At 34.4% G+C, this 27,609-nt stretch overlaps 1 protein-coding gene across 1 annotated transcript; it reads right to left on the bottom strand.

The window, feature by feature from the left end:
• Positions 1-999: 999 nt before the first annotated feature.
• P5CDh1 (delta-1-Pyrroline-5-carboxylate dehydrogenase 1) lies at positions 1,000-26,321 on the bottom strand. The gene is made up of 11 exons (XM_074183612.1): positions 26,157-26,321; positions 17,333-17,540; positions 12,318-12,445; positions 12,125-12,265; positions 11,750-11,921; positions 6,348-6,535; positions 6,048-6,270; positions 3,829-4,007; positions 3,584-3,772; positions 3,406-3,524; positions 1,000-1,588 (listed from the first exon to the last, which is right to left on the bottom strand). Exons 1-11 carry the CDS (start codon positions 26,198-26,200, stop codon positions 1,473-1,475), a joined length of 1,707 nt encoding a protein of 568 aa, XP_074039713.1. The 5' UTR covers positions 26,201-26,321; the 3' UTR covers positions 1,000-1,472.
• Between the last annotated feature and the right edge of the window lie 1,288 nt (positions 26,322-27,609).

Below are 27,609 nucleotides of genomic sequence, written 5' to 3'. Positions count from 1 at the left end.
TGACATAAATCGCAAAACGCATATTTATGAGACAAGATGGAAAAAAGACTTCTCATATCCCATCCATGTAAAATCCCTATATGAACGTAGGACTATCTATACTGGATTGAAATTTTATAATAATCTTCCGAAAAACATAGAAGATATTGTCGTTGTTAACAAATTTCTGAAATCTGTAAGAGAATTTATATGTTATATAGAGCCCTACAATACTGATGAATATTTTCTGGTCTGCAGAAATTTATGAACCAAATTTTATTCAAAATTGTGCTGTGTATTTATAGAAATTTTCTCTACTTTCAATAATCATGCGCAATATGCCGTATATTTGTAATCGTGTTTGAAACTTGAATCTATTTATTTATTTATTTTGAATGTTTCATTTTTAGATTTATATGTACACATATTTGATATTTCTTACAATTTTCCTTTTGACGTATTTTTCAGACAAAAATATTCTGCCACTCTTGTGAATGATTATAAAATACTCTGTTGAAATAAATGTATCTATCTATGAAAAATCAGGGAAAATTTAATAGAAAAGAAGGAAGTAATGAACATTAATAAAATCGGGCTTCCTATCCCTAATTGTATACAAACAAGGTCTGGAAATCCAAATGAGAGAAACCAAGCCACGCCCACCAATAATAATATGTAACCAGAGTCAAATACCAGCATTGTAGTTTCTACGTTTGAAACAACTCGATGTGTACTGCAGTAGTATACGAAACGCTAGACATAAAAACCTGCAGACCAAGGCCAAAAAAGTATAAAAGATTTTATTATGAGATTTCCACTAGACAGTCAGAAAACTACAACACAAGTTTCTTCATACAAGAACTTCATCAAACGTTTTCATACGCATATGTTTAAGCTATGAAAGACACTTTAAATAATAAAAACTAGATGAAAAAAAATGTTATAGTTGGTAGTAATGAGGTTCTTGGCACACTACCTACTATTCAAGATTGGCCAGTTGACAAAAGCAAACGAAAAAAGTAATAAAACAATAAAATATTGCTACTTTATTTCTTAAGATTGAATTATGAATATCAATGTTGCCATATTATGATCTTATTTTGAATGAAAACAAAATAATATCCATTCCAATTGTACATTCATGGGTATATAGTAATGCAAATATTACAAATTTACATTTCATGATGATATTGTCTGATATTTTATTCTAATAAATACTTAAGATAACTTTCCTACAAATTACCAAAATGTAACATTCAAATACATTTTATCACAACTTTCAACACTGGTAACTTCTACAACATATCAGCCTTCTCATATTATTATTGACTCATTTTATGCATGTACTATTCCAAAAATTGATCAAAACCATTTCAAAAACTTTTGGAAAGGAGTTCTTAACGAAGATATCTTGGTTGAGAGAAGTTGAGAGTTTACTTATCACAATAAAATAAAGCATTTTAATTTGAAATACTTCCTGTTGCTTTTCTAATCTACTGTTTCATATAAGGATATTCAATTTCAGATAGGGGGACAAAGGTTTCTTTAATTGCTTGAGGATTGCCCCACCTGAGGACATAATGAGGTCCTCCGGCTTTATCATTTGTTCCTGAAAAAAAAAATAGAGATTTAATAAGACATTCCAAAGCAGTTCCACTTTTTAACTTTCATAGGTCGGCATGCCAAATAATGATTCATTGAACAAAATTACTTGTATCTTCAACCCTTGGAAGAAGTTGACTGAATTGCAATAAATTAGGAAGCTACACTTCAGGCAATGTTATCAAAAAATTGTTGAAACTCGTCTTAAGATTTCAATATAAATAATGGTCAAATGCAATTTTAATATTTTCATCTTTATAAAACAAAGAGAGTAATAATTATATAGGTGAATACCCCATTTATTTGAAAAAATGCAAGTAGAACACTAGAACAAAAACACGGACTGTCGATAGCATTTATGTTACTATGTGGGAAAAGTGTTTTCTTTAGATTAATTTTACGGCGAAGGTTCCAAATTCTAATATCAAAATAAAATTGTATTAAATGAAATTTGCCTCAATTGCAAGAAGTTAAGAATCCAGTTAGTAAGGAACCTAAAGAAAATCTTCCTACAAACAATTACCAAACCAATATTTGCTCAGAATGAGCCTCGACACTTTGCTTGCCTTATTTTCTGTCAATATCCCACCTTTTTACTGCTTGGCGACAACATATTCTATTCATAGAAGAAGACGATAAACTGAACAGTAGTGAAAGTTCATTATTTTTCAAGTGTTGGGAGTTGTTTGTTTTTTGGCCAAGGAGTTCTATAATATGACTGACAATCAAACAATGAAGATTCTATCTACGTGATCGACATGAAACAATACACGAATATTAAAGATAAACAAGGCTGCCCATGCACAGTCAAGCACCGACTTCGACTGCCAAAGGATATTCGTTCTCGTGTCTTTCTCTACATCTTTCACTGCAAGGAAACTAGTCAAAACAAGATCCTTTGGAAAACTCGTTCATCTCTGATATTCGTGGATTGAATTTTCTGTCGATACCATGAATAATGTCTTTGTGCTACCTGGTGTTGCATGACATTTTTGGACTATGATTTTCGACTCAAAAATCAGTGTTTCAGGAAACAGGATGTTTACATTTATTATTTTAGTAGGTCATATACAGATCAACAACTGATATATAGGTATTGAAAAAACTGTGGGGGTACCAACCATTGGTACAAAACTAGGTCAGGAAATAGGTCAAAAAAAAAAAACTGAAGAATGGTTATTGATCAATTCTCTGCAATGTCAAGGAAATATGCTGATACTCTAAATATTGAAGTCAATTATTGTGAAATTATTCCATCCCACCAACACTTTTCGATAGATGATATCCTAACTTCAAGAGGCATTAAAATATAACCTAGGTAATTTCGATTCACTTGGTATATATTATGCAACAGTATATTCACATGCCAGTTTAAATAGAGCAAGATACTTTTCAAGATTGTTTACAGTTCCGAAAGAATTTTCTGTGTCAACTGTCTGAGCAGTTGTCAATCCATCTTAAATTACAAAATCCCAACTCCATCTTCAACTGAAAGTTTACTGAGCAAATGATAATTGTATTGTAGATTTATATGTCCGAATTTTATATTTGCAAGACCGAATTTATAACTTTTTTTGCTCTGAAATATATGAATATAATCACAACACAATCTTCAGTAACGTTTTGTGAATCCCAAACACGTCACTTTGTAAGAAAATTCTCAATATGTTACTCCATTTTATAAGAAACTGCTTAATGAGGTGAAACTAACAAGAAGCGATATCTTCAAAAAAAGGTATCAGAGTGATGCTACTGGGAACAAGGAAAATATTTTTTAGGGAATGATTCTGTTCAAAAATTAGTAGATTGAAAAATATTAAATACCTGATAACCTTGCACCTCCAAATGGTTGTTGCCCAACAACACTACCAGTTGATTTGTCATTGACATAAAAATTACCAGCTGTCATTTTTAACTCTTCTACAGCTGACTTCAAGAATTTCCTAAAAAGATATTTTCGGTATGTGTACATACTAGTATTGATAAATCATCTAAAACTTACTCATCTTGTGCGAAGATTGCCCCAGTAAGAGCGAAGGAAGTTGATGTTCCAATAAGGTCCATGGTTTCTTTAATTTTATTGTCTTTATATACATAAATTGAGAGAACAGGACCAAAAATTTCTTCAGTCATAATTTTATCCTTGGGATCTTTGGTCTGGACAATCGTCGGTTCGATGAAGTAGCCCACACTGAAAAATCAGAATGTATTATTTACAAAAAAATTATTCATTTCAAAATAGCCTACCTGTCATCACATTTGCCTCCTCCAATAATTTCCAAATTGGGTGACTTCTTAGCATGATCTACATAATTCTTGATTCTTTTAAAAGCTTTATCATCAATAACTGCAGAAGTGAAACTTTGTGGGTCAGTTGGGTCCCCAATTTTCAATTGAGCTCTTTTAGCTAGCAAGCCTTCTTTAATCTGAAAATATAACGGCACTTTGCATTAATTCATAAAACAGATTAAAATATAATATTACAAGAACTGGGTGAAAATGATACAGAATTGGAAAAACCAGCCAAGGTAAGTTTTAATATAGAAATTGTATCTATTGAAGATGAAAATGCTCTTTAACACCGACTTTTAACAATTTTTTTTTTAATTAGGTCTTTATGGGACCAAATAGAATTTTTACTTACACCAATGGTCATAGTAGTTCTACTTGATATGGACCATATGGTCACTACCCTACCTAATGATATACTTTCAAATATGAATTGATTCAGCCAAATATAGCCGACCACTTAGCCCAACTCTTGAGTAGTGGTGCCATGGATAATGAAGATTTGTGTGTCAAAAGTTCAGCGAAGCATCAATTGTACCCAGAAAACACTATGGAGTATTGAACATATCTGATGTCTGACGATTGGACAGAATTATACTACCAGGATGTTTTTCTCATTTTCTTGAAAATATTTCATGGTGTTTTTTGTCTCATGTCCTATCAAAATTATTAAACTCAAATGAAAAATATCCAAACCTTGGATAACATCATATCATATAAGAAGGAAAAACATTAAAGGGTATGTTCTGGCTTATTTCTTCTAGTAACACTGTAAAACATGATATAAAGCTTGGGCAATACTTAAAAATCACAAATTCAAAATTAAACAAGGAAAGACCAACTATTACAAAAAATATATAGCTCAAAAAAAACACTAATCAAGTATGGAATATCATAAAGAAATATATAACAATCAATAAATTGAAGATCAATATAGGGTTGCAGATTTTTTTGCTACACATCAGTTTAAACATAATGGCTTAGGGATGTGCAAACAAATTTTCTAGAGTTTTCATCTCTCAGTAACGACTGATAAGATTGATATTCAATCTGGGGTGCCAAGATCAATTTTCAAAAGAGAACGCTTGTTGACTGCACACGCAATATATATAATAAAATGTGTCGTTCTAGTGCATAGGAACCTTGACTTGTACATAACAAAATTGAGCATTCGCGGTCGGGATACTCGCCATGATACTGTTGTGAAGATCTCTTCAGTATAAGAGTGATCATTTCAAAAAATCTCCATTGTATAATGCCATCAATTTTTTTAACAGACTGCCACTTTCTATGAAAAGGTCAAATTCTGAAACTATGTTTAGTAAAAAAGTTGAAAACTTATGTTACTACAGCCTTACATAAGGATATTTAGAGGATATTTTTACAGAAGAATAATAACATTTTTGATTGATGTAATGTTTTACTTATTGTTTTTTGCTTCAATTTCACAGTGTTCTGACTGGTGACTACTGCAAGCAAAATTGACACATTTTTAATGATTATTTTATATGTGTATATATAAGTTGACAAATATGTATATCTGTGTGTATACAAATATTAATTTTAATTTCAATTTTTTTCATATCATTAAGCGACATACTGTTAAAACAAGTTTTTTATTTTGAGTCATTTTTCACCTACCATATATATGCTATGTATCGCAAATGGTGAATAAATATTATTATTATTATCACTCAAAACAGAGTCAATGCTATCAATCAAAAGCCTCAGAATTTCAGTAGAGTCAAAATTCTGTGGTGCAAATTTGTCATGCACGCTAGATCGGGACTCTCCTGTATTCATACTCAATTTGAAACAGACCTGTGGCATACAGAACTATGAAAATGGTCTTGACCTCATGAACCACATTGGCATATGGAACAATTTATAACTTGGTCCACAAGGTGGCATTTTTTTGATCACTTTTATCTTAATCCCATAGACTGTAATGGTAAGAAACGTGTTAATCTATAATTATGAATGTTATAGTAGAGTAAATTTGATAACCAATCTTCGTTATATTTCATAGTCGCTCACAAAAAGTGTGGTAGATATTCGGAGAAATCCCGTTTCAAAATTGACAACACTAAATTCAAAAACTCAGAAATCATATTATTTTTGAATTTTAATATTTCTTTGCCACAAAAATATCGGAAATATTTGTAATCAAGTGATACCTTGGGCCATAGGGATTCTGGAACATACATCCTAGAACAGGCACTACATTTTTGGCCACAAAATTCAAATGCACTTCGGATAGTTCCATTTACAACAGTCTCCACATCAGCTGTCGGATGGATGAAATGATAATTTTTGCCACCACACTCCCCAATCAACCTCGGAAAATTCTTGTAGATATGTATGTTCTCTCCAACTTGTTTCCAGAGTCTAGTGAATGTCCTGTAAACGATAAAAATCATTACATTAGTATTCAAAAATATATACGTAAGGGATTCTAAAATAAATTAAGTACTCACGGTACACTTCCCGTAAAGTTAATTCCTGCCAAATGAGGCGATGCTGTAATAGTATCACCGAAAACAGGTCCGTCTGCTGGTACAAAATTGACTACACCTGGCGGAACTCCAGCTTCCCTGCAGATATTGAATATAACCCAATTTGACAAGAGAGCAGTGTCACTTGGCTTCCATAAAACTGAATTACCCTGAAAACAGTAAACGAGATTGGATCAAAGAACTGTGGTATAGATTCTAATGATTTGAGTAAATGAAATCATTTGATACTTTAATTCCAGGGAAATGTTTGAAATAATTTGTTTTGAAAGTTTTATTGTTCTGAGTTGTGAAATACAAATAGAGGAATGCAAAAATAATAATAGACATATTGTGCGACATTTCCTTTGGAAGATATATAGTGTCATCCCCAAAGTATGCACCATATGGGAAACTTATTCATTAAGGGTTTTTCGACCAAAAGTTATTTTTGATAAAAGTTTGTGCATCCCCTAAAACTAAACATGCACCAAGAAAATACAGACTACGGGACTATGAAAAAAATATTGCTAAAACAATAAATAGACAGCATTCTGTATACGACGGCTTATTTTAAAAGCCTGCAATATTATAAATTACACAACTATGGTGTTAACCACGGTCAATTTTTTTGAAGAGTAAAATAATTTTCAAAGTTTTTGGTGCAGTTTTTTTTATTTTTTGTTAACACCAAAAATTACTCAAAAAATTACAGTATTGTAACAAGAACTTAATAATATTCAATAATATCAAATCACAGAATATCAAAAATAATTGGTATTTTGGAACAAACTCATTTGATTTTCTGGAGATTATTTTGGATAATTATTTTGGACAAGAAAATCTCCAGAAAATCAATGAGTTTGTTCTGAAATACCTATTTTATTTTGATGTTTTGTGATTTGATATTATTGAATATTAAGTTCTTGTCACAATACATTATAATTTTTAGTAATTTTCGATGTTAACAAAAAATTAAAATAACTTTGCAAATTATTTCACTCTTCAAAAAAATGGACCGTGGTTAACAGTATAGTTGTGTAGTTCGTAATATTACAGACTTTCAAAATAAACCGACGTATAGAGGATGCTGTCTATTTATCGTTTAAGCAAAATTTTTTTTCGTAGTCCCCATTAAAAAAAATTGGTTAAAAAATTAAACTCCACTTAGATGGCCATGACTTCAAATCTAGATGTATTTTTTAATGCTGAAAACTTTTCTAAACAACATTTCCCGAAATTTTTCAAAATAAGAGTACTTTATACTTGTGTCAAAATCAAATATTTGAAGGTTCCTCGTATATTACGTGTGTTTTACTGTATTTTGTTGGTGCATGTTTAGTTTTAAGGGATGCACAAACTTTTATCAAGAATAACATTTTGTAGAAAAACCCTTAATAAATAAGTTTTCCATATGGTGCATACTTTGGGGATACTGTATAATAATTTCATCAAATAAATTCAACGAGGAATCTGATAATTACTTGGTTCAAGGTTTGGTGTGGGTAAATGCAAATCTAGTGAATCAGGTTGAAGCTTTCATTGCAAAGAAAAAAATATTCTCTTTCAAAATATGAAAAAAAATCTTGATGTTAACTTGTTTACAATGGAACTCCTACTCCATACTGTTAACTCTTGTTATCGTTTATTTTGTTTAATTCACAACATTTAGTTAATGAGTACATTCATTTGAGAAGGATTCAATTTTGGGATGGATTTAATTCTAAAGTGTTCTAGGTAAGTGTGAGTAGAAATGAGTTCTTCAGGTAAATTTAATATATTCAGCAAGACTACCTTTCAATCGAGTTAGTGTCCGACCGAAAGTTCGGTTTCGGTCAAGTTTCGGCAAAAAATAGTTTCGGCGGCAAACCTGCCGACCCTACGACTGAAATCGAAACTGCAATCGGGAGTTCCCGCGCAGTGATCGGTCATGTTCGGCGCGTTGAATTTCATACAAGCGACGGAGACATTTTGCCGCGTCCACGTGCCTAATCATGTCGTGACTTACTTTGTGATTTACTTGGTTTATTACAGAAATATTAAGTACCTATTGTGATATAAGGTAACAACTTAAATAAGTACTGTTATGTTTATTATTTTTGAAAAACCATCAATAATATTCAAAAGAAGGATCTACACCTACTCAAATAAACACCTCACATATTTTAAGTATTTTGAAGGTGCAATTAATATTTTTTCTTAAATAAGGGTTTGTTTGTTATGTTGATTATCAATTAGTAAAAATGTCCATAAAGTTGTGATATAAAGTTAAAACAATAAAGAGAGTCTGGTTATAATAACGTTTTCTTTATTTTCCCCCCAAAACATAATCCTTCTAAGGAAGATTCGGTTTCGGCCGAAACTAAGACCGTTGCCGAAATTCGGTTTCGGTCGTAAAAACCAGTTTCGGTCGGACACTAAATCGAGTTTTGTAGTTTTCATCTCTCGCCTTCATTATATATTATATGGTTATTTAAAAGAATGTTACTAGTTGCCATATTTCAGTTAGAATTATTATATCAAATTCGTTCTCAAAGTTTTTCAAAACAATTTTCAGTTCATTCAAGTTGTTCTGTATATTAGTGTGAAATGAGTCAATTTTTTCCTACCCCAGCAAGGAATTCCATTCCTTTTAGTTTACAGATTCTTTTCATCAAAATTTAGGATGTATGGATGCATATTCTTACAGGCAACAATTTACAATTTGAAGTTGGGTGATACAGTACAGGGTATTGAATGCATAAAATTACATGTACAAATAAGTAATTGTGGAACTATTGAAAATTATGACAAGGTTATGATAAGCATAAAAAATTATAATGTGTATTAAACAGGTTTTGGATTATTTCGTAGTATTCTGCTGTCTCTATTTCTATTCTGCGCCTGTATTTTGCTGCGAAGTCCGCTCTACAGTTTTATTTATTTTAGTATCTGCAGTATTCTCAATTACCTTGAGCTGATGATTCATATCCAACACAATTTTCAATTTTTTCGTTGCCTGTGTTTCTTGAGTGGCAAGGCACCCAGTATACAGTCAATCTAATATGTAAGAATATTGATTCGCTTGTTTCATTGTGGCTTCAAATTGATATTTTATGCACTTTGTGAAACTGTAGAATGCAAGATTTACTGAACAGTGGTAGTAAATTATTATTGCAAAATTTTGCACAAGAGACTATGTGACTAAAAGGAGAGGGAACAGAGGAGATTGATTCTTAGCAATTTGCTTCACGAGTAAGCATCATGAGGGTCAGAAATTACAAAGAGCATCCAGAAAGGACTGACTGGTGGCTGGTGGAAAGTTTGGGTAAACTCGAATGGGCCGTAAACTAATTCCAATCTTATAAGTTGTTGGGACTAGATGGCACTTATCTAGCAATGCTGCAAGGACTGGAACTTCTACCTAACAATTGACCAGTAAGTCTTTGTAAGTTTTGCATATTAGAGACAATAATGTCTACCAGAGCACTGCATCTAGATCAATATGACTACAGAGCAGGTATGTCGATAGAAACATGTTTATGCCGGGTCACGGAAAAGGCACAATATGCTTTCGAAAACAAGAAAATGCTTTTTTGAATGCAGAGGGTTCATTTGATAATACGTCCTTAGAATCAACCATCTAGGCATCGATGAGAAGATGGATGGAAGACACAAGTTGCAGGTGGATAGACTGCATGCTTAGAGGAAGATTGATATACGAGGTCTGTTCAAAAAATAGGTGAATGTTCAAATTTCGCGGGGTATGTACATTCGATTAGCGATTTTTTTATGTTGGGACAGTCATCTCGAACATATGTTCACAGTTTCAGCTAATTAGCATGTTTAGTTTGTTGGTGAGAGGCATAAAAGTTAGAAGTGTTTTACATGCTCTGCGATTTTTTGCTTTCAATCGCAGGGAGAGCTCAAGGACATACTCAAAAGTGCATATCATAACTGCTTCGAGGATTGGACAAGTGTATTATATCTGAGGAGGATTACTTTGAAGGAGACAAAATAGAAATTAGAATAAATATTTCTCGAGAAAAATGAAAATTCACCTTACTTTTTGAACAGACCTCGTAAACGACCGACATGGGATAGACAGTAGTGGTACGAGTAGGAAAGAGTTGTTCTCAGGGGGGTAGGAGATTTATCCCCACTCTTGTGGAACCCTGTAATGGACAAGTTATTATGTCTTCTGGACCATAGTAAACAAAATGTAGTGGGCTACTCAGAGACGACTTAGAGAGAACATCCTGAGAACATGCTCGGCAGAAACACCCGTTATACAGATGGGTCAATCACTGAACGTGGAACCGAAGGTGGAATTTACTGTGCGGTTGAAATCTTCATTTCAGTTATCCACTCGGTCAGTACATATCAGTCTATCAGGCTGAAGTATATGCAATCTTGCAATTTGCAAGGAACATCAAATTGAGGCCTTATTGAAATGTGTGGATCAATATTTTAAGAGAGCCAGGCTGCACTTGAGGTACTGACAAATACAAAAGTGACATCAAAAGACTGATCTGGAAATGCTGTGAAGAACTGAGGAAACTGACGGGTAGGAATAGATTGTGTGTGTACTAAACATAGATCATCAACTTCATATATAGGCAAGTGGTAATCTCACATTAAAGTGTGTTTTTCGAATACTTCATATATAGGCCTTAAACCAGCTGCGGAGGTACCAAAGTCTTTGGTACGGAAACAGATCGTAAAGTGAGTCTATAAGAAACTACTGGGAATATACTCCAGGGAACACACACCGGAAAACCTTTATAAATGGACCGCCTGAGAAGAGAATCAGCAAAGCAGAGAACGACTCAGAACAATCAGAGGGCTACTCACTGGACATTGTGGATTAAGAGAACACCTGAACAAAATAGGGCTGTGCAACTTTAACTACAGGCAATGCAACAAAGAGACAGAGTCAGCTCGTCATATTTTTTGTTAATATAAGGCATATGATTCCAGAAAGCAAACAATTAATGGACAACCTAAATTATGTCCAGAAGAATATGGCAACAATATACAGCAATGGACCTGTGAAAACTAGTACAGGGCACAATATTATTGGAATATGTGACATGAGGAAGATAAGAAAAAACGCAATGAGCTTATGAAGCTACAGTATTCTCCGGAGACATAGGAGAAACGAACAAGTCAGACGGCTCCCAAGTTGGACTGTAAAGCATTTTTCAATCTGTTGTTCCATAATGTCTTGTATCTTCATATATAATTGTGTTGTTTCATAACATTCAGAGGAAAATTTAATTTCTATTCCTGTATCTGTAATTTCACAACTGATAATTTATTAGGTAGTACTATATTTCATCTCTTGAAAGTGATTTGAGGTCAATTTTTACTTATATAACAAATAATACAGAATCAATTGAAGTTACCATGAGTGCTGGGGTGTATGCAAGATTTCCTCCAATGGCTGTGAAATTGAAAGGAGACACAGCTGCAATAAAACCATCTATCCCACGATACCTCATTGAGTTTTTAGTTATTTTTGGATTTTCAGAAATTGGTTGATATTTTGTCGCCTCCTTCAAAAAATAAGCATTTAATCTGAAAAAGAAAATCCATTAATCATTTGTATTTTGGAGTACAATAACAATTGGAAAGTATCAACATTCTTTCTAAGAATGATTATTCATCTTCATAATGTTAAAAAAAATCTTCTACTATTTTCTTCAGGATGCTCTACTCAGTAGTTAAAAAAATAATTTTGAGTTTTAAATATAGGAAAAAGTAAGAAAAAATTATTCTACCTGAAAAAGTCAATGAGTTCTGCTGCCGAGTCAATCTCAGCCTGGATAATAGTTTTTGCCTGTCCTAACATTGTGGCTGCATTCAATTTTGCTCGATACTGACTTGCCATGAGTGATGCAGCAGTCTCCCAAATCCTCAACCTGAAACTTGTGAATTCTAGGCAGGTTATAAATGAAATATAACAAACTTAACCTTTCAGGTATCGGTACCATATCCCATTTCTTCTGGGCTTCGCAAGCAGTTTCTATTGCTTTATTCAGAAGATCTCGGTCTGCATAATAAAACTTAGCAATCTGTTTCTTATGATTGTGCGGCATAACCTGAAATAATCAAAACTATCTTGACCTTGTGAATAATATTTCGATTTATTTTATAAACTTATGGAGATAATTCATAAATTTATATAGATGTTTACCTCAAGATTGTTTTTTTAGATTCCAATTTATTTACTAATAATATTTTGATAAGTGGAATTTGGCACCTCTAAGACTAGTAATCTGCTGATGATGCTAATTTGGTTAGCAAAACGCGCATCGAGAGACAACAATTTTGTTCTGGCGAAGAAAAAGTGTTTTCAATAGAAAGAATAAGTTGATTCTTGAAATTGACGTTTTAGCATATCTGTTCATCCAAAACAATTACTGTTCCTAAACACCAGAACTGCGAAGCTATTCTCGACGCGCGTTTCACCAACCAAGTTTGCGTCTTCAGGAGATAAATTCCCAATTGAGTTGACTGGAATATGGTCTCCAATAAATACCAAAAATCAATCATGAATGAACTATTTCTATATCATGAAGAACCTAAAGAAGCTAAGAAAAATGCTAACATAAGCTATTCGGGAAAATTCTCCGAAAACATAAAAAACTGTTTTTCAAAATTTGGCTTAATTACGTCATTTACTAGTAAGAATAATTTAGGGAATATGTTATTCAACGCAAAACCCAAAAGGGATAAGTGGAAAAAATGGGGCGAGTGTTCAGCAGCTTAATACAGTCAAAAATTTAAACATAAGGTACCGTGAACATGTGTTATCAGACACAAAATATATGGACATACGGGGTGATTCTCTAAGGTGGCTCACCCCTATAATTTTTTTATTATTGGAGATAGAAAACGAAATTTAGGAGTTGTGTATTACAGTTCAATTTACATTTCTTGACATATTCACTTGCTTTGCCGTACTTCTGGTTCATTTTCGATTTTTATATGGGATATTCTATATATTTTCACTTATTTTGATCATGAATGACATTCTAAATCCAACAATACTTCAATTGTCAATATTTGACAAATAAAATAATTTTTGTTTTTATTTTTTTGATCTAGAATGCCACGGATCGTGTAAATCGCTTCATTCTAGATCAAGTAATATGGGAAAAATATGCCTTTGTGGCTTATGACTGACTTCACAGTCGTTTCAAAAATTATTTCACAGTCGCAAATATGAATTTTTCCAGTTAACTTGATTTTTTCAAATGGAAAGGCGGTGGCTCGTCGGCTTTTTGTGAAATATCATTTTCTTATGGATAATATAAATAATAAAGTGAAAGTGTGTGGCACACATTTTCACTTTATTTTTTCTATTTTTCTGAATAATTGCAAGAAAGGATCATACGTTGTGGAATTGGCCGTGGTGGTAGTGTGCCCGACTCGCGATCGGAAGGCCGTGGGTTCGAATCCCGCCTCAACCAGACATTTTTCTCGAGAGAATTTATCTGGTTGAAGCTGGGATGATTCTGCAACCGTGTTAGGAATCATACGTAAAAAGGTAAGACCTCGTTAGACCTTAGCTTGCACAAGTTTCTCAACTTCTGAGAGTTGTCGTTCGTATGAGGGCGACATCAGATTAACGGAAAAACATATTTTAAATAGACAGACAGACAGAAATAACAAACAATACGTATTCAGTATACTTATGCACTAAGTCCTGTTATTCTAGTTATCTGTGACAAACAATTGAAGCTGTTGCTAGGAATACCTAAACAAATATGCTAATGAATATGCTGTCACGTTTAAAAATTTTTTTGTTGTGAAGTTTATAGTTAGATATGGCAAATTATACTAGAAACGAGAAAATTGACATGTTGCTAATTTACGGAGAAACAAAAAAGAATGCAACTGATGCAAATCGAATTTATGCTCAGACTGGAAGCAAGAATGCGAAATGAACCAGAAGAAAATGCCAATAACTTCATCGCCAGTAAAGAAAATGAAGTAGACGTGTTGGCCTATGTTGAGGTGAAGTTATTCTTCACAAATATAATTATCAATCATTCAAGTACCAACTACACCAACATCTTTACGATAACGATCACAACCGAAGATTGACTTATTCAACTGGTTTTTGACTAGATACAGAGAAGATGCATGTTTTCCATTTAAAATTATTTATTCAGATGAAACCCTATTCACCAACTTGGGTATGTTCACTAGGAATAATAAAAGTTACTGGTCTCGAACAAATTTACATCTGATGCAAAAAGGGAATTTTCAAGAGCGATTTGGTTTCAATTGTTGGGTGGGTATTATCGGAGGAAAACTTTTGGGGTCAATAATTTTTGACGGACAACTGACTGCGGAAAGTTATCTACAGTTCCCTAGAAATCAAATTAATGATTTCATTGAAGATTTGCCACTGGCTAACCAAGTTGATATCTATTTTCAACAAAATGGAGCGCCACCTCACAATTCTCAAGTCGTAAGAGAATATCTGAATGACACCTTCCCAGAAAAGTGGATTGGCACTTATGGACCTATTCAGTGGCCCGCGAGGTACATTCTTCAGTTGTCATATTTTTACATTTTTTTTATTCATATTCTAGGTTACCAGATTTTACTCCGTTAGATTTTTTTTCTGGGGAACAATTAAAAATCAGGTTAACAATACATCAGCTACTCGTGAAGAACGAGAGCATAAAGTAAGGGTCGCATTCCAGAACATCACTGAGGAACAGCTAATCAATCTAATGCGCGCAAAAATTGAAAAAGTTGAACTTTGCCGTGATCAAAGAGGGGACCATTTTGAAAATTTATAACCTTAATGGACTAATTTACTTTCTTGCAATTATTCAGAAAAATAGAGAAAATAAAGTGAAAGTGTGTGGTATCAAATTATTCCTAAGAAAATGACCTTTCACAAAAAGCCGACGAGCTACCCCCTTTCCATTTGAAAAAATCAAGTTAACTGGAAAAATTCATATTTGCGACTGTGAAATAATTCTTAAAACGACCATGAAGTCATAAGCTTCAAAGTCGTAGTTTTCCCATGTTACTTGATCAAGAATGAAGCGATTTACACGATCCATGGCATTCTAGATGAAAAAATAAAAATTGGAATAAGAATGATTTTTTTGTCAAATATTGACAAGTGAAGTATTGTTGGATTTAGAATGTCATTCTCGATCGAAATAAGTAAAAATATACATTGGATGTCCTATTTAAAAATCGAAAGTTGGGGTCATTTCCGGTCAAATCGGAAGAATGGCAAATCAAGTTAAATATGACAAAAAAATGTAAATTGAACTATAATACACAACCCTCAAATTTCGTTTATCTATCTCCATTAATAAAATAGTTATAGGGGTGAGCCACCGTAGAGAATCACCCGATAGATGTCTACCTCTTTTGTATTTGAATCAAGATTGTTTGTTTCAGATTCCAATTTATTTAGGCATAATATTTTGGTAAGTGGAATTTGGCACATCTAAGACTAGTAATCTGCTGATGATGCTTATTTGGTTAGCAATGGTTAGCAAAACGTGTATCTGGTGAAGAAAAAGTGTTTTCAATAGAAAGAATAAGTTGCTTCTTAAAATTGGCGTTTTAGCATATTTGTTCATCCAAAACAATTACTGTTCCTAAACACCAGCACTGCGATACTCTTCTCGACGCGCGTTTCACAAACCAAATTTTCAACTTCAGGAGATGAAACCTCAATTGAGTTCACTGGAATATGGTCTCCAATAAATACCAAAAATTGATCATAAATGAATTATTTATATATCATGAAGAGCCTAAAGAAGCTAAGAAAAATGCTAGCATAAGCATAAGCATAAAAAACTGTTTTTCAAAATTTGGCTTAATTACGTCATTTACTAATAAGAATAATTTAGAGAACATGTTATTCAACGCGATATCCAAAGGATAAGTGTAAAAAATCAGGCATATATAGACTAGGATGTGGCGACTGTTCAGCAGCCTATACAGGCAGAAATTTTAACATAACACAATAATGTGTTATCGGACAAAAATCAGCTATATATGGACATCTACAAGAAACAAACCAGAAGCGAGATGAATTTGTTGGAAGCATTGGAAATGAATAAATTCAATAAAAACCCCAATTTCAAAACCCTTAATGATCAACTATTGTATCTTGAAGGATTTGTTTGTTCAAATTGCGTCACTTTACTTGGGAATGGTTTAATAAACCAAAACTGGTCATAACAAATAAAAATCTTAGTAGAAATTAGACAAAAGTTATTTTCTCTATACTACATTTGAATCAAACACCTTTTATTTTTACTTTACAATTTGAATTGGCTTTAAATCAAAGATTCAGTTTAGACCATTCCGCCATATAAATGACATACTAATTGGAGCTTTGGCAACAGGATCAACAGCAATGCAAACTGATCATTATCTAAGGTAGTGACAAATTGGTATCACTTTATTGACAGTGCTAGTTATTGATGCCTTGTTTGAGGCTAGATCTAATATACTTGTGAATCAGTAAAGATCAATGTGATACTTTTTACATCTGCATACCAATAATTTGACAATATTCTTCACTGAAGCTACCGACACTATTTTTAGTTGTAGGTAACCAATATCATTATAAGATTGTTTATTTCTCTGAAAAATCGATAAGGATATAAGAATATGACTGCAATACATCTACATCAGATAGAGGTGTTACAGAAATTTTTGTTCATCTACTTATGGGACTTTGCGCGAGAAAACTTTGTTTTTTTTTTCAGTAAAGTTAATTACTCGAAAAATCAAATTTTAATTTTAGATAGCTACAATTCAAAAGTAAACATAGCTACCATATTTATTCAGATATCATCAGTTAATTTTGAGAAGCACTTAACGGCAGGTAATTGAAAGTTTCGAATTTTGAACTGTGGAAAGTGAAAGATATAGAATATGGTTAGAGAATTTATTCATTTTTCACAATTTTCAGATCAACTTATTACTCGTACCTGATATCGAACATCTTTGGTTCTGAATTCTTTGTCGCCTATGATGATAGGCACATCCTCAGTTTTTGCTGCTGTTTCTTTAAGTTCTTTCTCAAGTTCCACACGTTCTTTAGATCCTTTCAAGTATTCATAAACAGGTTCATTTTTCACCCCAAAATCGTTTATCTTCAACTCCGGGACAACAGAACCTAGACATCTTACACTTGCTCTGAAATTGATTAGTTAAATATAAAAACTATTATTATCCATCATATACATACATGGTATCGAATGAATACAGTTTATTACTTAAAATTCAATATAAAACTGCTATACTATACCTATATCTCTTATTAACCTATTTGGTGAATATTACTGGAGTTTTTTTTTTCTTAACATCAAACCGTTATTTTAATACTTCAATATGTGTTTCGATTTTTTAGTTTAATCACCAAGTGATCATCTTCAAGAGGAAGATTAAACTAAGTAAACTAAGTTTTTTAGTTAATTTTCCTCTTGAAGATGATCACCTGGTGATTAAACTAAAAAATCGAAACACGTGTCGAGAACAGAACAGATTAAACTAAAAAACTCTTTTAGTTTAATCTTCCTCTTGAAGATGATCACTTGGTGATCGAAACACGTGTCGAGGTGTTAAAATAACGGTTTGGTGTTGGGAAAAAACTTCAGTAATATTCATTAGTACACATAGGTTCCAAACAGTGCATCACAAGAACCTATTTGGTGTTGGAAGGGAAGACATAATTGAATATAAAGAATAATTTTTTATCAATTCAGGAATGATTCTAAATGACACCAGTACCAAAGCGTTACATCAATATCCAAAATCAGAAAGCGATCTGCTCTAGATCCATTAACGGTACCAGAACTGATTATTATTGTATTGATTGAACTATTCTGTCTTCAACAAGAAACAACCCTTGTGAGAAATGGCTGTGGCGATCCCCCTATACTTCATCAAATGTCCAACAACTGAATTTTGGTTAATTTCTTGGAATCATTATTGACCATAAGATGGCATGGGAGGAACACATCAAATTAGGCTCTGTGTGATTTCTAATTAGGCAGCTACAAAGAACAGTATCTTTGAAAGTATTAAAACTGCCCTGTTATGGACATATCAATAAAATATTTCTCATTGGATTGAAAATTATTAAATCCATGGTGGGAGATCATTCGAACACTTCATGTAAATAGTTATTTTCCCAGTTACAATTTCTTATACTGCCTTCATTTTATGATGACGCAAATTACTATAAATATTTTAAAAAACTGTAAAATTCACATCAACGTTTCTACAGACTAAAAATTATTGGTTTTTTAGCTTGTAGGTTTTATTATTGTCGTAAATAATAGTCAACTGAGCGAACATTTTTTGTTTTTGGTGGAAACAAGGAGTGTAGATTATGTCGGGATGGAAAAGCTTGAGAAAAGGTTCGAGGCTTTGCAAGCGAGCCTGGCGGAGAATGAAAAACGCAGAAATGAAGAAGATTAACGAAGGAGAGAAGAAGAACGATTACGCCGAAATGAAGACCCGTGAATTACTACTGAATATACAGAGACTTGCTGGTGAATATTCAGGACAAACAAGGAAAGATACATAGAGGACGATCGTAAATTATTGGTAAATATCCAGGAAAAACAAGAAAAAGACAATCAGATGTACCATCATTTATTGGAAGATTTAAAATATTCCCAAGTGAGTTAAGGGGAGGTACAAGGATTTATTCAGGTGGGTAAGACTCGCCTATCCAGAAGAACCAGATAACTTCATCCAGTGGATTAGTGACCATAGTTTCATCGATGGGGTTCGTGACACAGAGCTGCAGCAGTCGCTGAGGATAGCATGTCATAAACAATTGAATGAAGCCATCATTTATGCCTAAGAATTTGAAGCTGGCAAAAATGCTTCGCGACAACAACGAAAAGTTTTAATGAGGGCCATCAACGAAAAGGAAGACGAAGGAACAGATCGACTTATGGTAGGTCTAGAGGAACTATTTAAGAAATATTTGATGAAATGGACTGCACCCCAAGGCAAGAGGGCGGCCTACATGCTATAACTACAGCACAGAAGGCTATTTAAAAGGGCACTGTCGATAACGTTCAACATCCGAAGAAAGAAGAGATTGGCTTTCGGGATCACTCTAATTAGACCGTTAGGGTTTGGAAAACAAAATTCAGCTAGTACTTTGGCTGCTGCATCCCAAGCCCCCAGGTATTTCATTTCCACGATAGGACGCAAAAATAACAGCTAAGTTGTCGACGGATTTCTGAATAATCACCAATGCCTTTTCATCGTCTATACTGGAGCAACTAGATCAGTAATGAGATCCAACAGAAATAGTTTGAAGAAGTTATCAGTAGTACCCGTTCTGGAAATATCCACTGGAGATGAATTGACAGTCGATGAAGGAGATAAGTGAGACTCAGGCTTGGAAATTGCGAAATAGAAACTGAGGTATTAGTAGCCAACATCGTTGATGAATTCATTTTGCGACTAGACATCATGTCCCCCTACGGATTGTTGGTGGACATAATGAATAAACTGTCAAAGGTTGGAAATGGAAAAATCCTTCTCGACATGCCCTCTCAGCCTCATGGCAGCTCCAAGGTGGTTATACTGAAAGATTCCAGGACCTCTCTCAACACCGAGAAAATCATTGATGGAGCCATCCAACGGCTCTGAAGTAGGAATTTTCGTGGCCAGATCTCTCGTACATGGTAACAATCAGACTATTCCAGTAAGAATAAACAACCCTAATAATGACAGGGTGAGTCTCAAGAAAAGTAATAGGCACCTGCGAACCGATTGTGAGAATTGCCAGAATCGAGGAAGAAGTCCATCTACAGCGTGTTCAACAACCCGCAAAGAAACTCATCGACTCTTTCAAGAAGTGGAGCCATTTGTCTGAAGAAGAACTATACAAGGCCTACCGATTTGTTGAGGAAAAAAACGATATGTTTGTGAAGGGCAAAATCATTGGTCGAACGGATTTAGTTCAACATCGCATTGATACTGGCGATGCCAAACCCATACGCCAATCACCGAGACGACTTTCCTTCGCAAAGCAGGACGAAGCTTCATCCATTGTTAAGGACATGTTGGAGGAAAGAGTATTCAAGAAATCAAACAGCCCCTGGTTGTCACCTGTTGTGTTGGTGACTAAGAAAGATGGATCGACGAGATTTTGCGTAGACTACAGGAGGCTTAATGATGTCATCAGAAAGGACAGTTACCCTCTTCCCAGAATAGATGACATACTGAACGTCTTGGCTGAATGCAGATGGTTCTCAACACTAGATCTGAATAGCGGATATTGACAAGTGGCCGTTCGTCTCGAGAATAAAGAGAAGACTGCCTTTTCCGCCGGCAATGGATTATACCAGTTTGAATTTATGCCGTTTGGATTATGCGATGCACCAGCAGCATTTGAATGCTTGATGAAGTTGGTGTTGAGAGGACTCACCTGGAAAACATGCCTGGTCACCGGAAAAAAGAGTTGGCGAACATCTATTGATCTTGGGGAATGTTCTCACAAGGCTCCCGAATGTTCATTTGCAGATCATCCCCGAGAAGTGCTGCCTCTTCCAGGAAAAGGTGAATTTCTTGGGACACGTTGTGTCGTCAAAAGGAGTTGAAATAGATCCAGAGAAAATCAAGTCAGTGTAAGAATGGAAAACACTGAAGAATAAGCACGACGTGAGCTTCCTTGGACTCTGTAGCTATTATAGGGGTTTCGTGAAAAACTTTGGGAAAATTGCCAGACCGCTGCAGAGCTTGACTAAAACGAGAACCCCCTTCGTTTGGTTCCCAGACTGCCAGGAAGCATTTGCTGCCCTGAAGGGACATTTGACCAGCGCACCGATTCTGGCATAACCAAAGGAAGAGGACTTATTTATACTCGACACGGATACATTCCAACATGGAATAGGAACAGTACTTTCTCAGGTACAAGAAGAAGAAATCGTTATTAGCTAATTTATAAGTCCCTGGGAACATGCAAAAGAAATTACTGGGTCACTAGAAAAGAACTCCTTGCAGTGGTTAAAGCGGTGGATAACTACCACTTTTTTTATATGGCCGTAAATTTTTGATCAGGTCAGACCACTCAGCACTTCGGTGGCTCTACAATTTCAAAACCCCAGAAGGATAAATAGCCAGGTGGATCGAAAAGTTACAAACTTACGATTCTGAAATTCAAAATCGGAAAGAGTCACGGAAACGCAGATAGCCTCTCAAGAAGACCATGCCCGACATCCGGATGCCCAGTTACCAAAAGAAGAAGTTTCCATCAGACGTGACAAGATAGCGGGCAATGACTCATGGACAGCTCTGATAGGGAGATAAGCTCCCCTTCCTCCTACTGCTTCGTGTTCCCTCTGCCACGGAGGATAGCAACCTGTAAGGTTTCCTTCCCTACGGAAAGAAAATCTGAGGAATCACCTGGCCATGGTGCGGTACGGTCATTAACAGCCTCTGAACATTACCTTCGTGACGAGGCAAGAGATCATGGTAGCGCTGGAGGATCCGGTCATGAAAACTTCACGAGAATGGATTGACAAAGAAGTGAGGCCGGAATGGCAAGATATTTCCAAGCACGGCCAGCAGGAAAAGGGTTACTGGCTCCTATGTGCATTCGAGATGACCTACTTACTCGGAATTGGGAAAACCCGGATGGAAGAACACACAAATTCTAAGTAATGCTTCCGAAAACGTGTATACCGAATATTCTTGAACAACTCCACGATGGCCGCGAGGCCATTTTGGAGTAAATAGAACTCTAGCGAGAGTGCGTGAGAATTACTATTCAGGCAATTGCCGTCGAGAGGGTGGTGTAAGCGCTGTGACCTGTGCTATTCAAGAGTCTGAAGATAAGGCAAAAAGGAAAGTTGGAGCAGTACCTCAAAGGGTGTCTTTTCGAGAGAATCGCAGTTGACATTCTGGGATCACTCCCTATGACTACATCCGGTAACAAGTACCTAATGATTGTGATGGACTATTTCTCCAAATGACCTGAAGTAGTAGCCTTACCCAACCAAGAGGTTAAAACGGTGGCACATGCCCTGTTGCAGAACGTAATTGCCAGACATGAAGTACCCCAGGAACTACACCCGGATCAGGGCCGCAACTTCGAATCGGATTTATGGAAGGAAATTAAGACTTTGTTGGAAATAAAGAAGACAAGAACAACTGTTCTACGTCCACAGTCCGATGGAATGATCCGAGAGGCATAATCGAACCATAAATAACTACCTCTCGATGTTTGTCTCCGAAAACTAAAGAGACTGGGATAAATTGGTTCCTCTTTTTCTGTTGGCATTCATGAGCTTCCAACATGACACAACAGGTTACACATCATCCATGTTGTTAACTGTTAAGGAACTGAAGCTTCTGATAGATGTATTGTGCGGCAGTCCATACGATGAATCTCAAGAGGTACCTCTTTCAGAGTATGTAAATTACCTGAAGGAGAGAGTGGAGATTGTACATGAATTTTCAAGAACCAAATTATAAATTTTCCGCGACAAGATGAAGATAAGATTTGACAAAAAGTTGCTGCCGGCGAGCTTCAAAGAGGGCTATGCAGTGTGGCTCATCCAATCCCAACGCCGGAAAGGTTTGTGTCCCAAATTGCAGAGACCATGGCATGGACCTTACTTGGTAACCAAAAAGATTAACGACCTTGGTGTACAGAATCCAATTGTCACCCAGAACAGGTAAAGTTGTCCACATAGAGAGTCCTTACATGGGTCGTGATGATTCCTCTTGGTATGTTGTTCGGGGCGAACAACCTCAGAGAAAGGTGTAGTGTTGTAAATCATGCCCTATTGTGACGTGGCCAAGAGTGCGCCGGTCCGGCAGACGTTTCGCGGATGTTCGATGTTCGCGACCGTTCTAGACGTGGCGAGAATAATGCTATCGGCTTCGATGGAATTCTAGCGAATAATCTACCATCTTCGAGACCCTTCGGTACGCGAAACGATCTAATAAGGCGATATACATTTGAATAATAGTTGAAGTTTTGATTAGTGTTTTCTTGTATTAAAAGAGAAATAAAGTTAAGTTTGACTATTGTTCAGTGTAGTCTCTCTCTCTCTCTCTCTTGGTTTATTAGACGTTGCTTCCTCTCGGAGCATTTGTCCACCCTCCTCCTATTAGAATTGACAGGAGTTTCGTCGGGGGGGGGGGGGGGCAACGGTCTTGCTCGAAGCAATGCTTCCACCCTTTTTTTATCAAAACTTTTTATCATAAAAACACTCAATATTTTTTGTTGAGTGAGTCGCCTCCTGCTCGGGAGACTTTCTGACTTTTTACAAATATTTTTTCACATATGGCTGATAAAATCCAGTCCACCCCGGCCTCCAACCGGCGTGAATGGGGATAGGAGTTATGTAGATCCACTGTAACACTCCCACGTGGACATCCGGTCCACCCGGCCTCCAACCGGCGTGAGTGAGAGTGCTGTTTCTCTTTAACACTTATAAGACGTTCCACAAAACAATGTGTATTTTACTGGTGGCACGTTCTATGACGGCGGATAGTTGCAACACAAAACTGAGTTTCATCTCCAACAATGGCGTCCGCGTACCTTCTGTGTGAACGATCGTTGTAGGAACGTCCGTCTACCACTATATCAGAAACGAAACTCCTTCAGTGTAGTCAATTATTGGTAAACCCACGGGGATATATTTTTTATACATTTGTATGGACTTTGATGATGAATAAATTTGATTTGATTTTATCTCAATTATGAATAATATTCTTATCCCATATATGTTAAGTCTTATAATGAACCCTCAACCTTTGAAGTTAGGTAAAATTATCTAAACAAGAGTTCATTTTTTATGTGATCTACGTGATATAGCTGGACAAAATAAAGGTCCTTTTATACAAATCTACTTTTTAGAAAAACGTTTACAGATTCTGAAGTAAAGCTTAAGAAATGATAAGGTCTTGAAACTACAAATCACTCTTTCTGGTTTCTGAAATACAGATATTTATCCTACCGACTAGTAACAATAGACAAAAATAAAATTTTTTTCCACCATTACTAACAGTTGGTAAACAAAAAAACAACACACGAGAATATTAATAATTCCTGGAGAGGAAAGGCATTAAGGATTCCAAACAAGTATAGTTCACAGAACGAACCGTAAGTACTGCCCCCCAATTGTTCAAAAAAGTTTTACTGATTATAACCCTTTATTGCATTCATTCCTTGTTTGCAATTCTTTTTCCGAATTCTCTGACTCAGACCCCTGTACACAATCTGTGTACTGCATGTATATCAGACTGGACTCGATCGGGTTGTGAAGTTATAGTGAACATGGCGTCAGAGCAACATACCCAAACCCGTAAAAAATTCATTTAAAATTAACTATTCAAGTAACTGTTGTTCGAGTATTTAAATACAAATCAAATATATTGATAACATTCAATGGACATGGTATAAGTAACTTCAATTCGTAATATTTTGTTAAGCAAGATATATTTATTTTCAAATCATTCTATAAATAAAACGACCTCCAAACTCAAATAAAATTGACTATTTTGGAATGGACAAAACAAATTATAATTGACTGATAATTCTATCAACTGGTATTCAAATCAAATGCTTCATTTAGATAAATGTTACTTAGAAACTCACAATGACCAACTTCGCAAAGACATTCAAAGTTCGAAATTTATCCAACAATGAGTTTGGATTGAACACCTCAATATAAAAAAGATTCCTAGTGAACCAAGATAATTGTATGTGTTGTTTCATTATAGGTTGATTTGGTAACATTAAAAATTTTAAAACATCTCATTAAAAACATTTCTGAGAACTGCCTCAATTAGCAACTGGATTATTGTAAATTATCTTTGAGATCTCTATTTAAAAAAAACTATCAAGAAAATTGATGCTGGTCTCGATGCTGGTGACAAATACATTATCTTATTTAAATTAATAATATCAAAATTTAAAGAAATAAACTTTGAATGTTCAAGCCTGCCTAATACCACAAACGGTGTTGGATTATATCCGACAGCAACTAGATTATTAGCCATTGATTGAATTTTTTCAGATTAAGTTCAAATCAAAACCAAATTAGGTACCCTCAGATCCAATTTTTTTGCTTCCCTATTTTTCATAAAATCTAAATGTTTAGGTATGGTACTTTTGTAACATCTATAGTTAGAAACCTAATTCATTAAATCTTCATAAATCTTTTCTTTCTCATCTCAGCTCAATATCTTCACAACTATTAACATTTTCAATATTGCATGCATGCAGTTACTCTTTGACTAATTTCCAAAATACATTAGAAACAGTAAAAGCCAACATGTTTTGTTTCATGTATTATGTAATATTTGACTTGAATAATATATAAAGTGGGACGGCTATTATTGCATTACTACCTGTCCTTGAGATAGAAACTAAATCATATCATGATGACAACACCTGAAACTTGAAAAATATTCAGTTGAAAAATTGAAGGAATTCCATAATCATTTGATTTAACTATTCTTTTTTCAGATTATAGATAACACATTGAGTGATAAAACTTTACATATGCTTTTCGAAATGCATCAATTAATAAGATCTCCTAAACTACTCATCAATGGAAAATTCCAATTGTCAAAAATATCGACCTCTGATAAAATACATACACCGTTCCTTTTTGATAAACGAAACAAAAATATTACTCCCAGGATGATAATCCAAATAGTGGGTCAATTTATAATGTTTAATAATAAATATGTGATAAAAGTGAATAATTATTAATCTCATAACATTTGATAAATTTTATCTTGAAAGGTCAAATCTTTACTAACCTTTGCAGACTCGCAGAGAAGGTTTGTTTACAAACAGATAACATTGTTCAATCTCTAGAGTTTTGATAATTTAGAAATTTATAAAACCAAATAATAGAGAACAACTCTCACTACATCCATTTGACACCTTTTGCCAAAGGAATAGAATAGTGACGTAAATCGGTGAATGTCCAATTTACGTAATATGACATACCTACCCGAATTGCCCGAACATAAAAACATTAGCGTCTTTCTTGAACCGCTCTGTGGAGCGTCAGAGTATATTTCCAACAAGTTTTGCACTGGAGCAGCTCAGGTGAAAAAAACCATGAAACGTATGGAGTATAGATAATAGAATAATTGAAAATATATTTCTCAAGTAAACGGGTTATTTTCTGTGAACAGAGAAGTGGATTTCAGATTACTTCTATTCATTTGAATTAGTATTTGAATATTAGTTTATTTGAAGTCCTTGAGGTTATAACTGTAACTGCCACTCTTACTTCTTGCCCATACGGTTAAATATATTGTCATCGAATAACTTCAATAATAATGATCGGTAATAATCGGTGGTGATAATAATATTATCACCACCGATTTTGCATTTGATTAGATGAAGAAATAAGCAAACAAATCTGCTTTGAAATTAAAAATAAAATAACTAATTGTTTTCTCCTATTTTTAATTGACTGTGAATTTCCATTTCTGAAATTATATTTGTGACAGTAACAAATGACAAAGTTTGAATAAATTGATGGATGTAGCCGTTTCTACGTGGTCATCATGAAAAATGAGAAATAAAACTTTTTATGTTTTTTTACCACTTGTATTTGTAACTAACGTTACTGCAGTTTCGTCCTAGAAGAACATTTTCAAACGAATATTTGAGTATTCGTTTGAAAATGTCCTTATACGAATATTCGAGTGTCCTTATAGAACGAAGCTGCAGTAACGCTAGTTACAAATACAAGTGGTAAAAAAACAGAAAGTTTTATTTCTCATTTATCAAGTCAAAGTTTGACCGTGTTTTGTTCACCAGTAAATATAACAGAGGAATCAGCATCTGTACCTCTGTACTTAAAATTTCTTGAACCTTTTTCCTGAAGTACGAAAAATCACCCACTAGCAGCGCTAGTAGTTCGGTAGGGACAAACACTGTCTAATCCTCATATAAACATATGGTAAAGTACAATTAAAAAATAATAAGCAAAACTAAAATTTGCAACTGTGAAGGATAACAATGTTATAACATTAAAACGTTGGCTTGCATGCCGTAATTTAAAAATAACTGGAAAAAAGTGAATTGATAGAGAGGTTAGTATACAGAGTCTAGTAAACGAGTAGCGGTAGATTCAAACTGTAATAAAAGAAATTTAAAATAATTATGAATTTCAGACTTATTTCCGAGTGAAATATGAATCAAATATAGATGGTAATGAAATAAATTTAATGAAATATAATGAATATAATTTAA

The sequence above is a fragment of the Leptinotarsa decemlineata genome, unplaced genomic scaffold, assembly GCF_025532065.1.
Source record: "Leptinotarsa decemlineata unplaced genomic scaffold, Ldec_3_MD MMD2_tig00026340_RagTag_RagTag, whole genome shotgun sequence".
Classification (NCBI taxonomy): Eukaryota; Metazoa; Arthropoda; class Insecta; order Coleoptera; family Chrysomelidae; genus Leptinotarsa; species Leptinotarsa decemlineata.
This window is presented reverse-complemented; position numbering and strand designations above follow the sequence as displayed.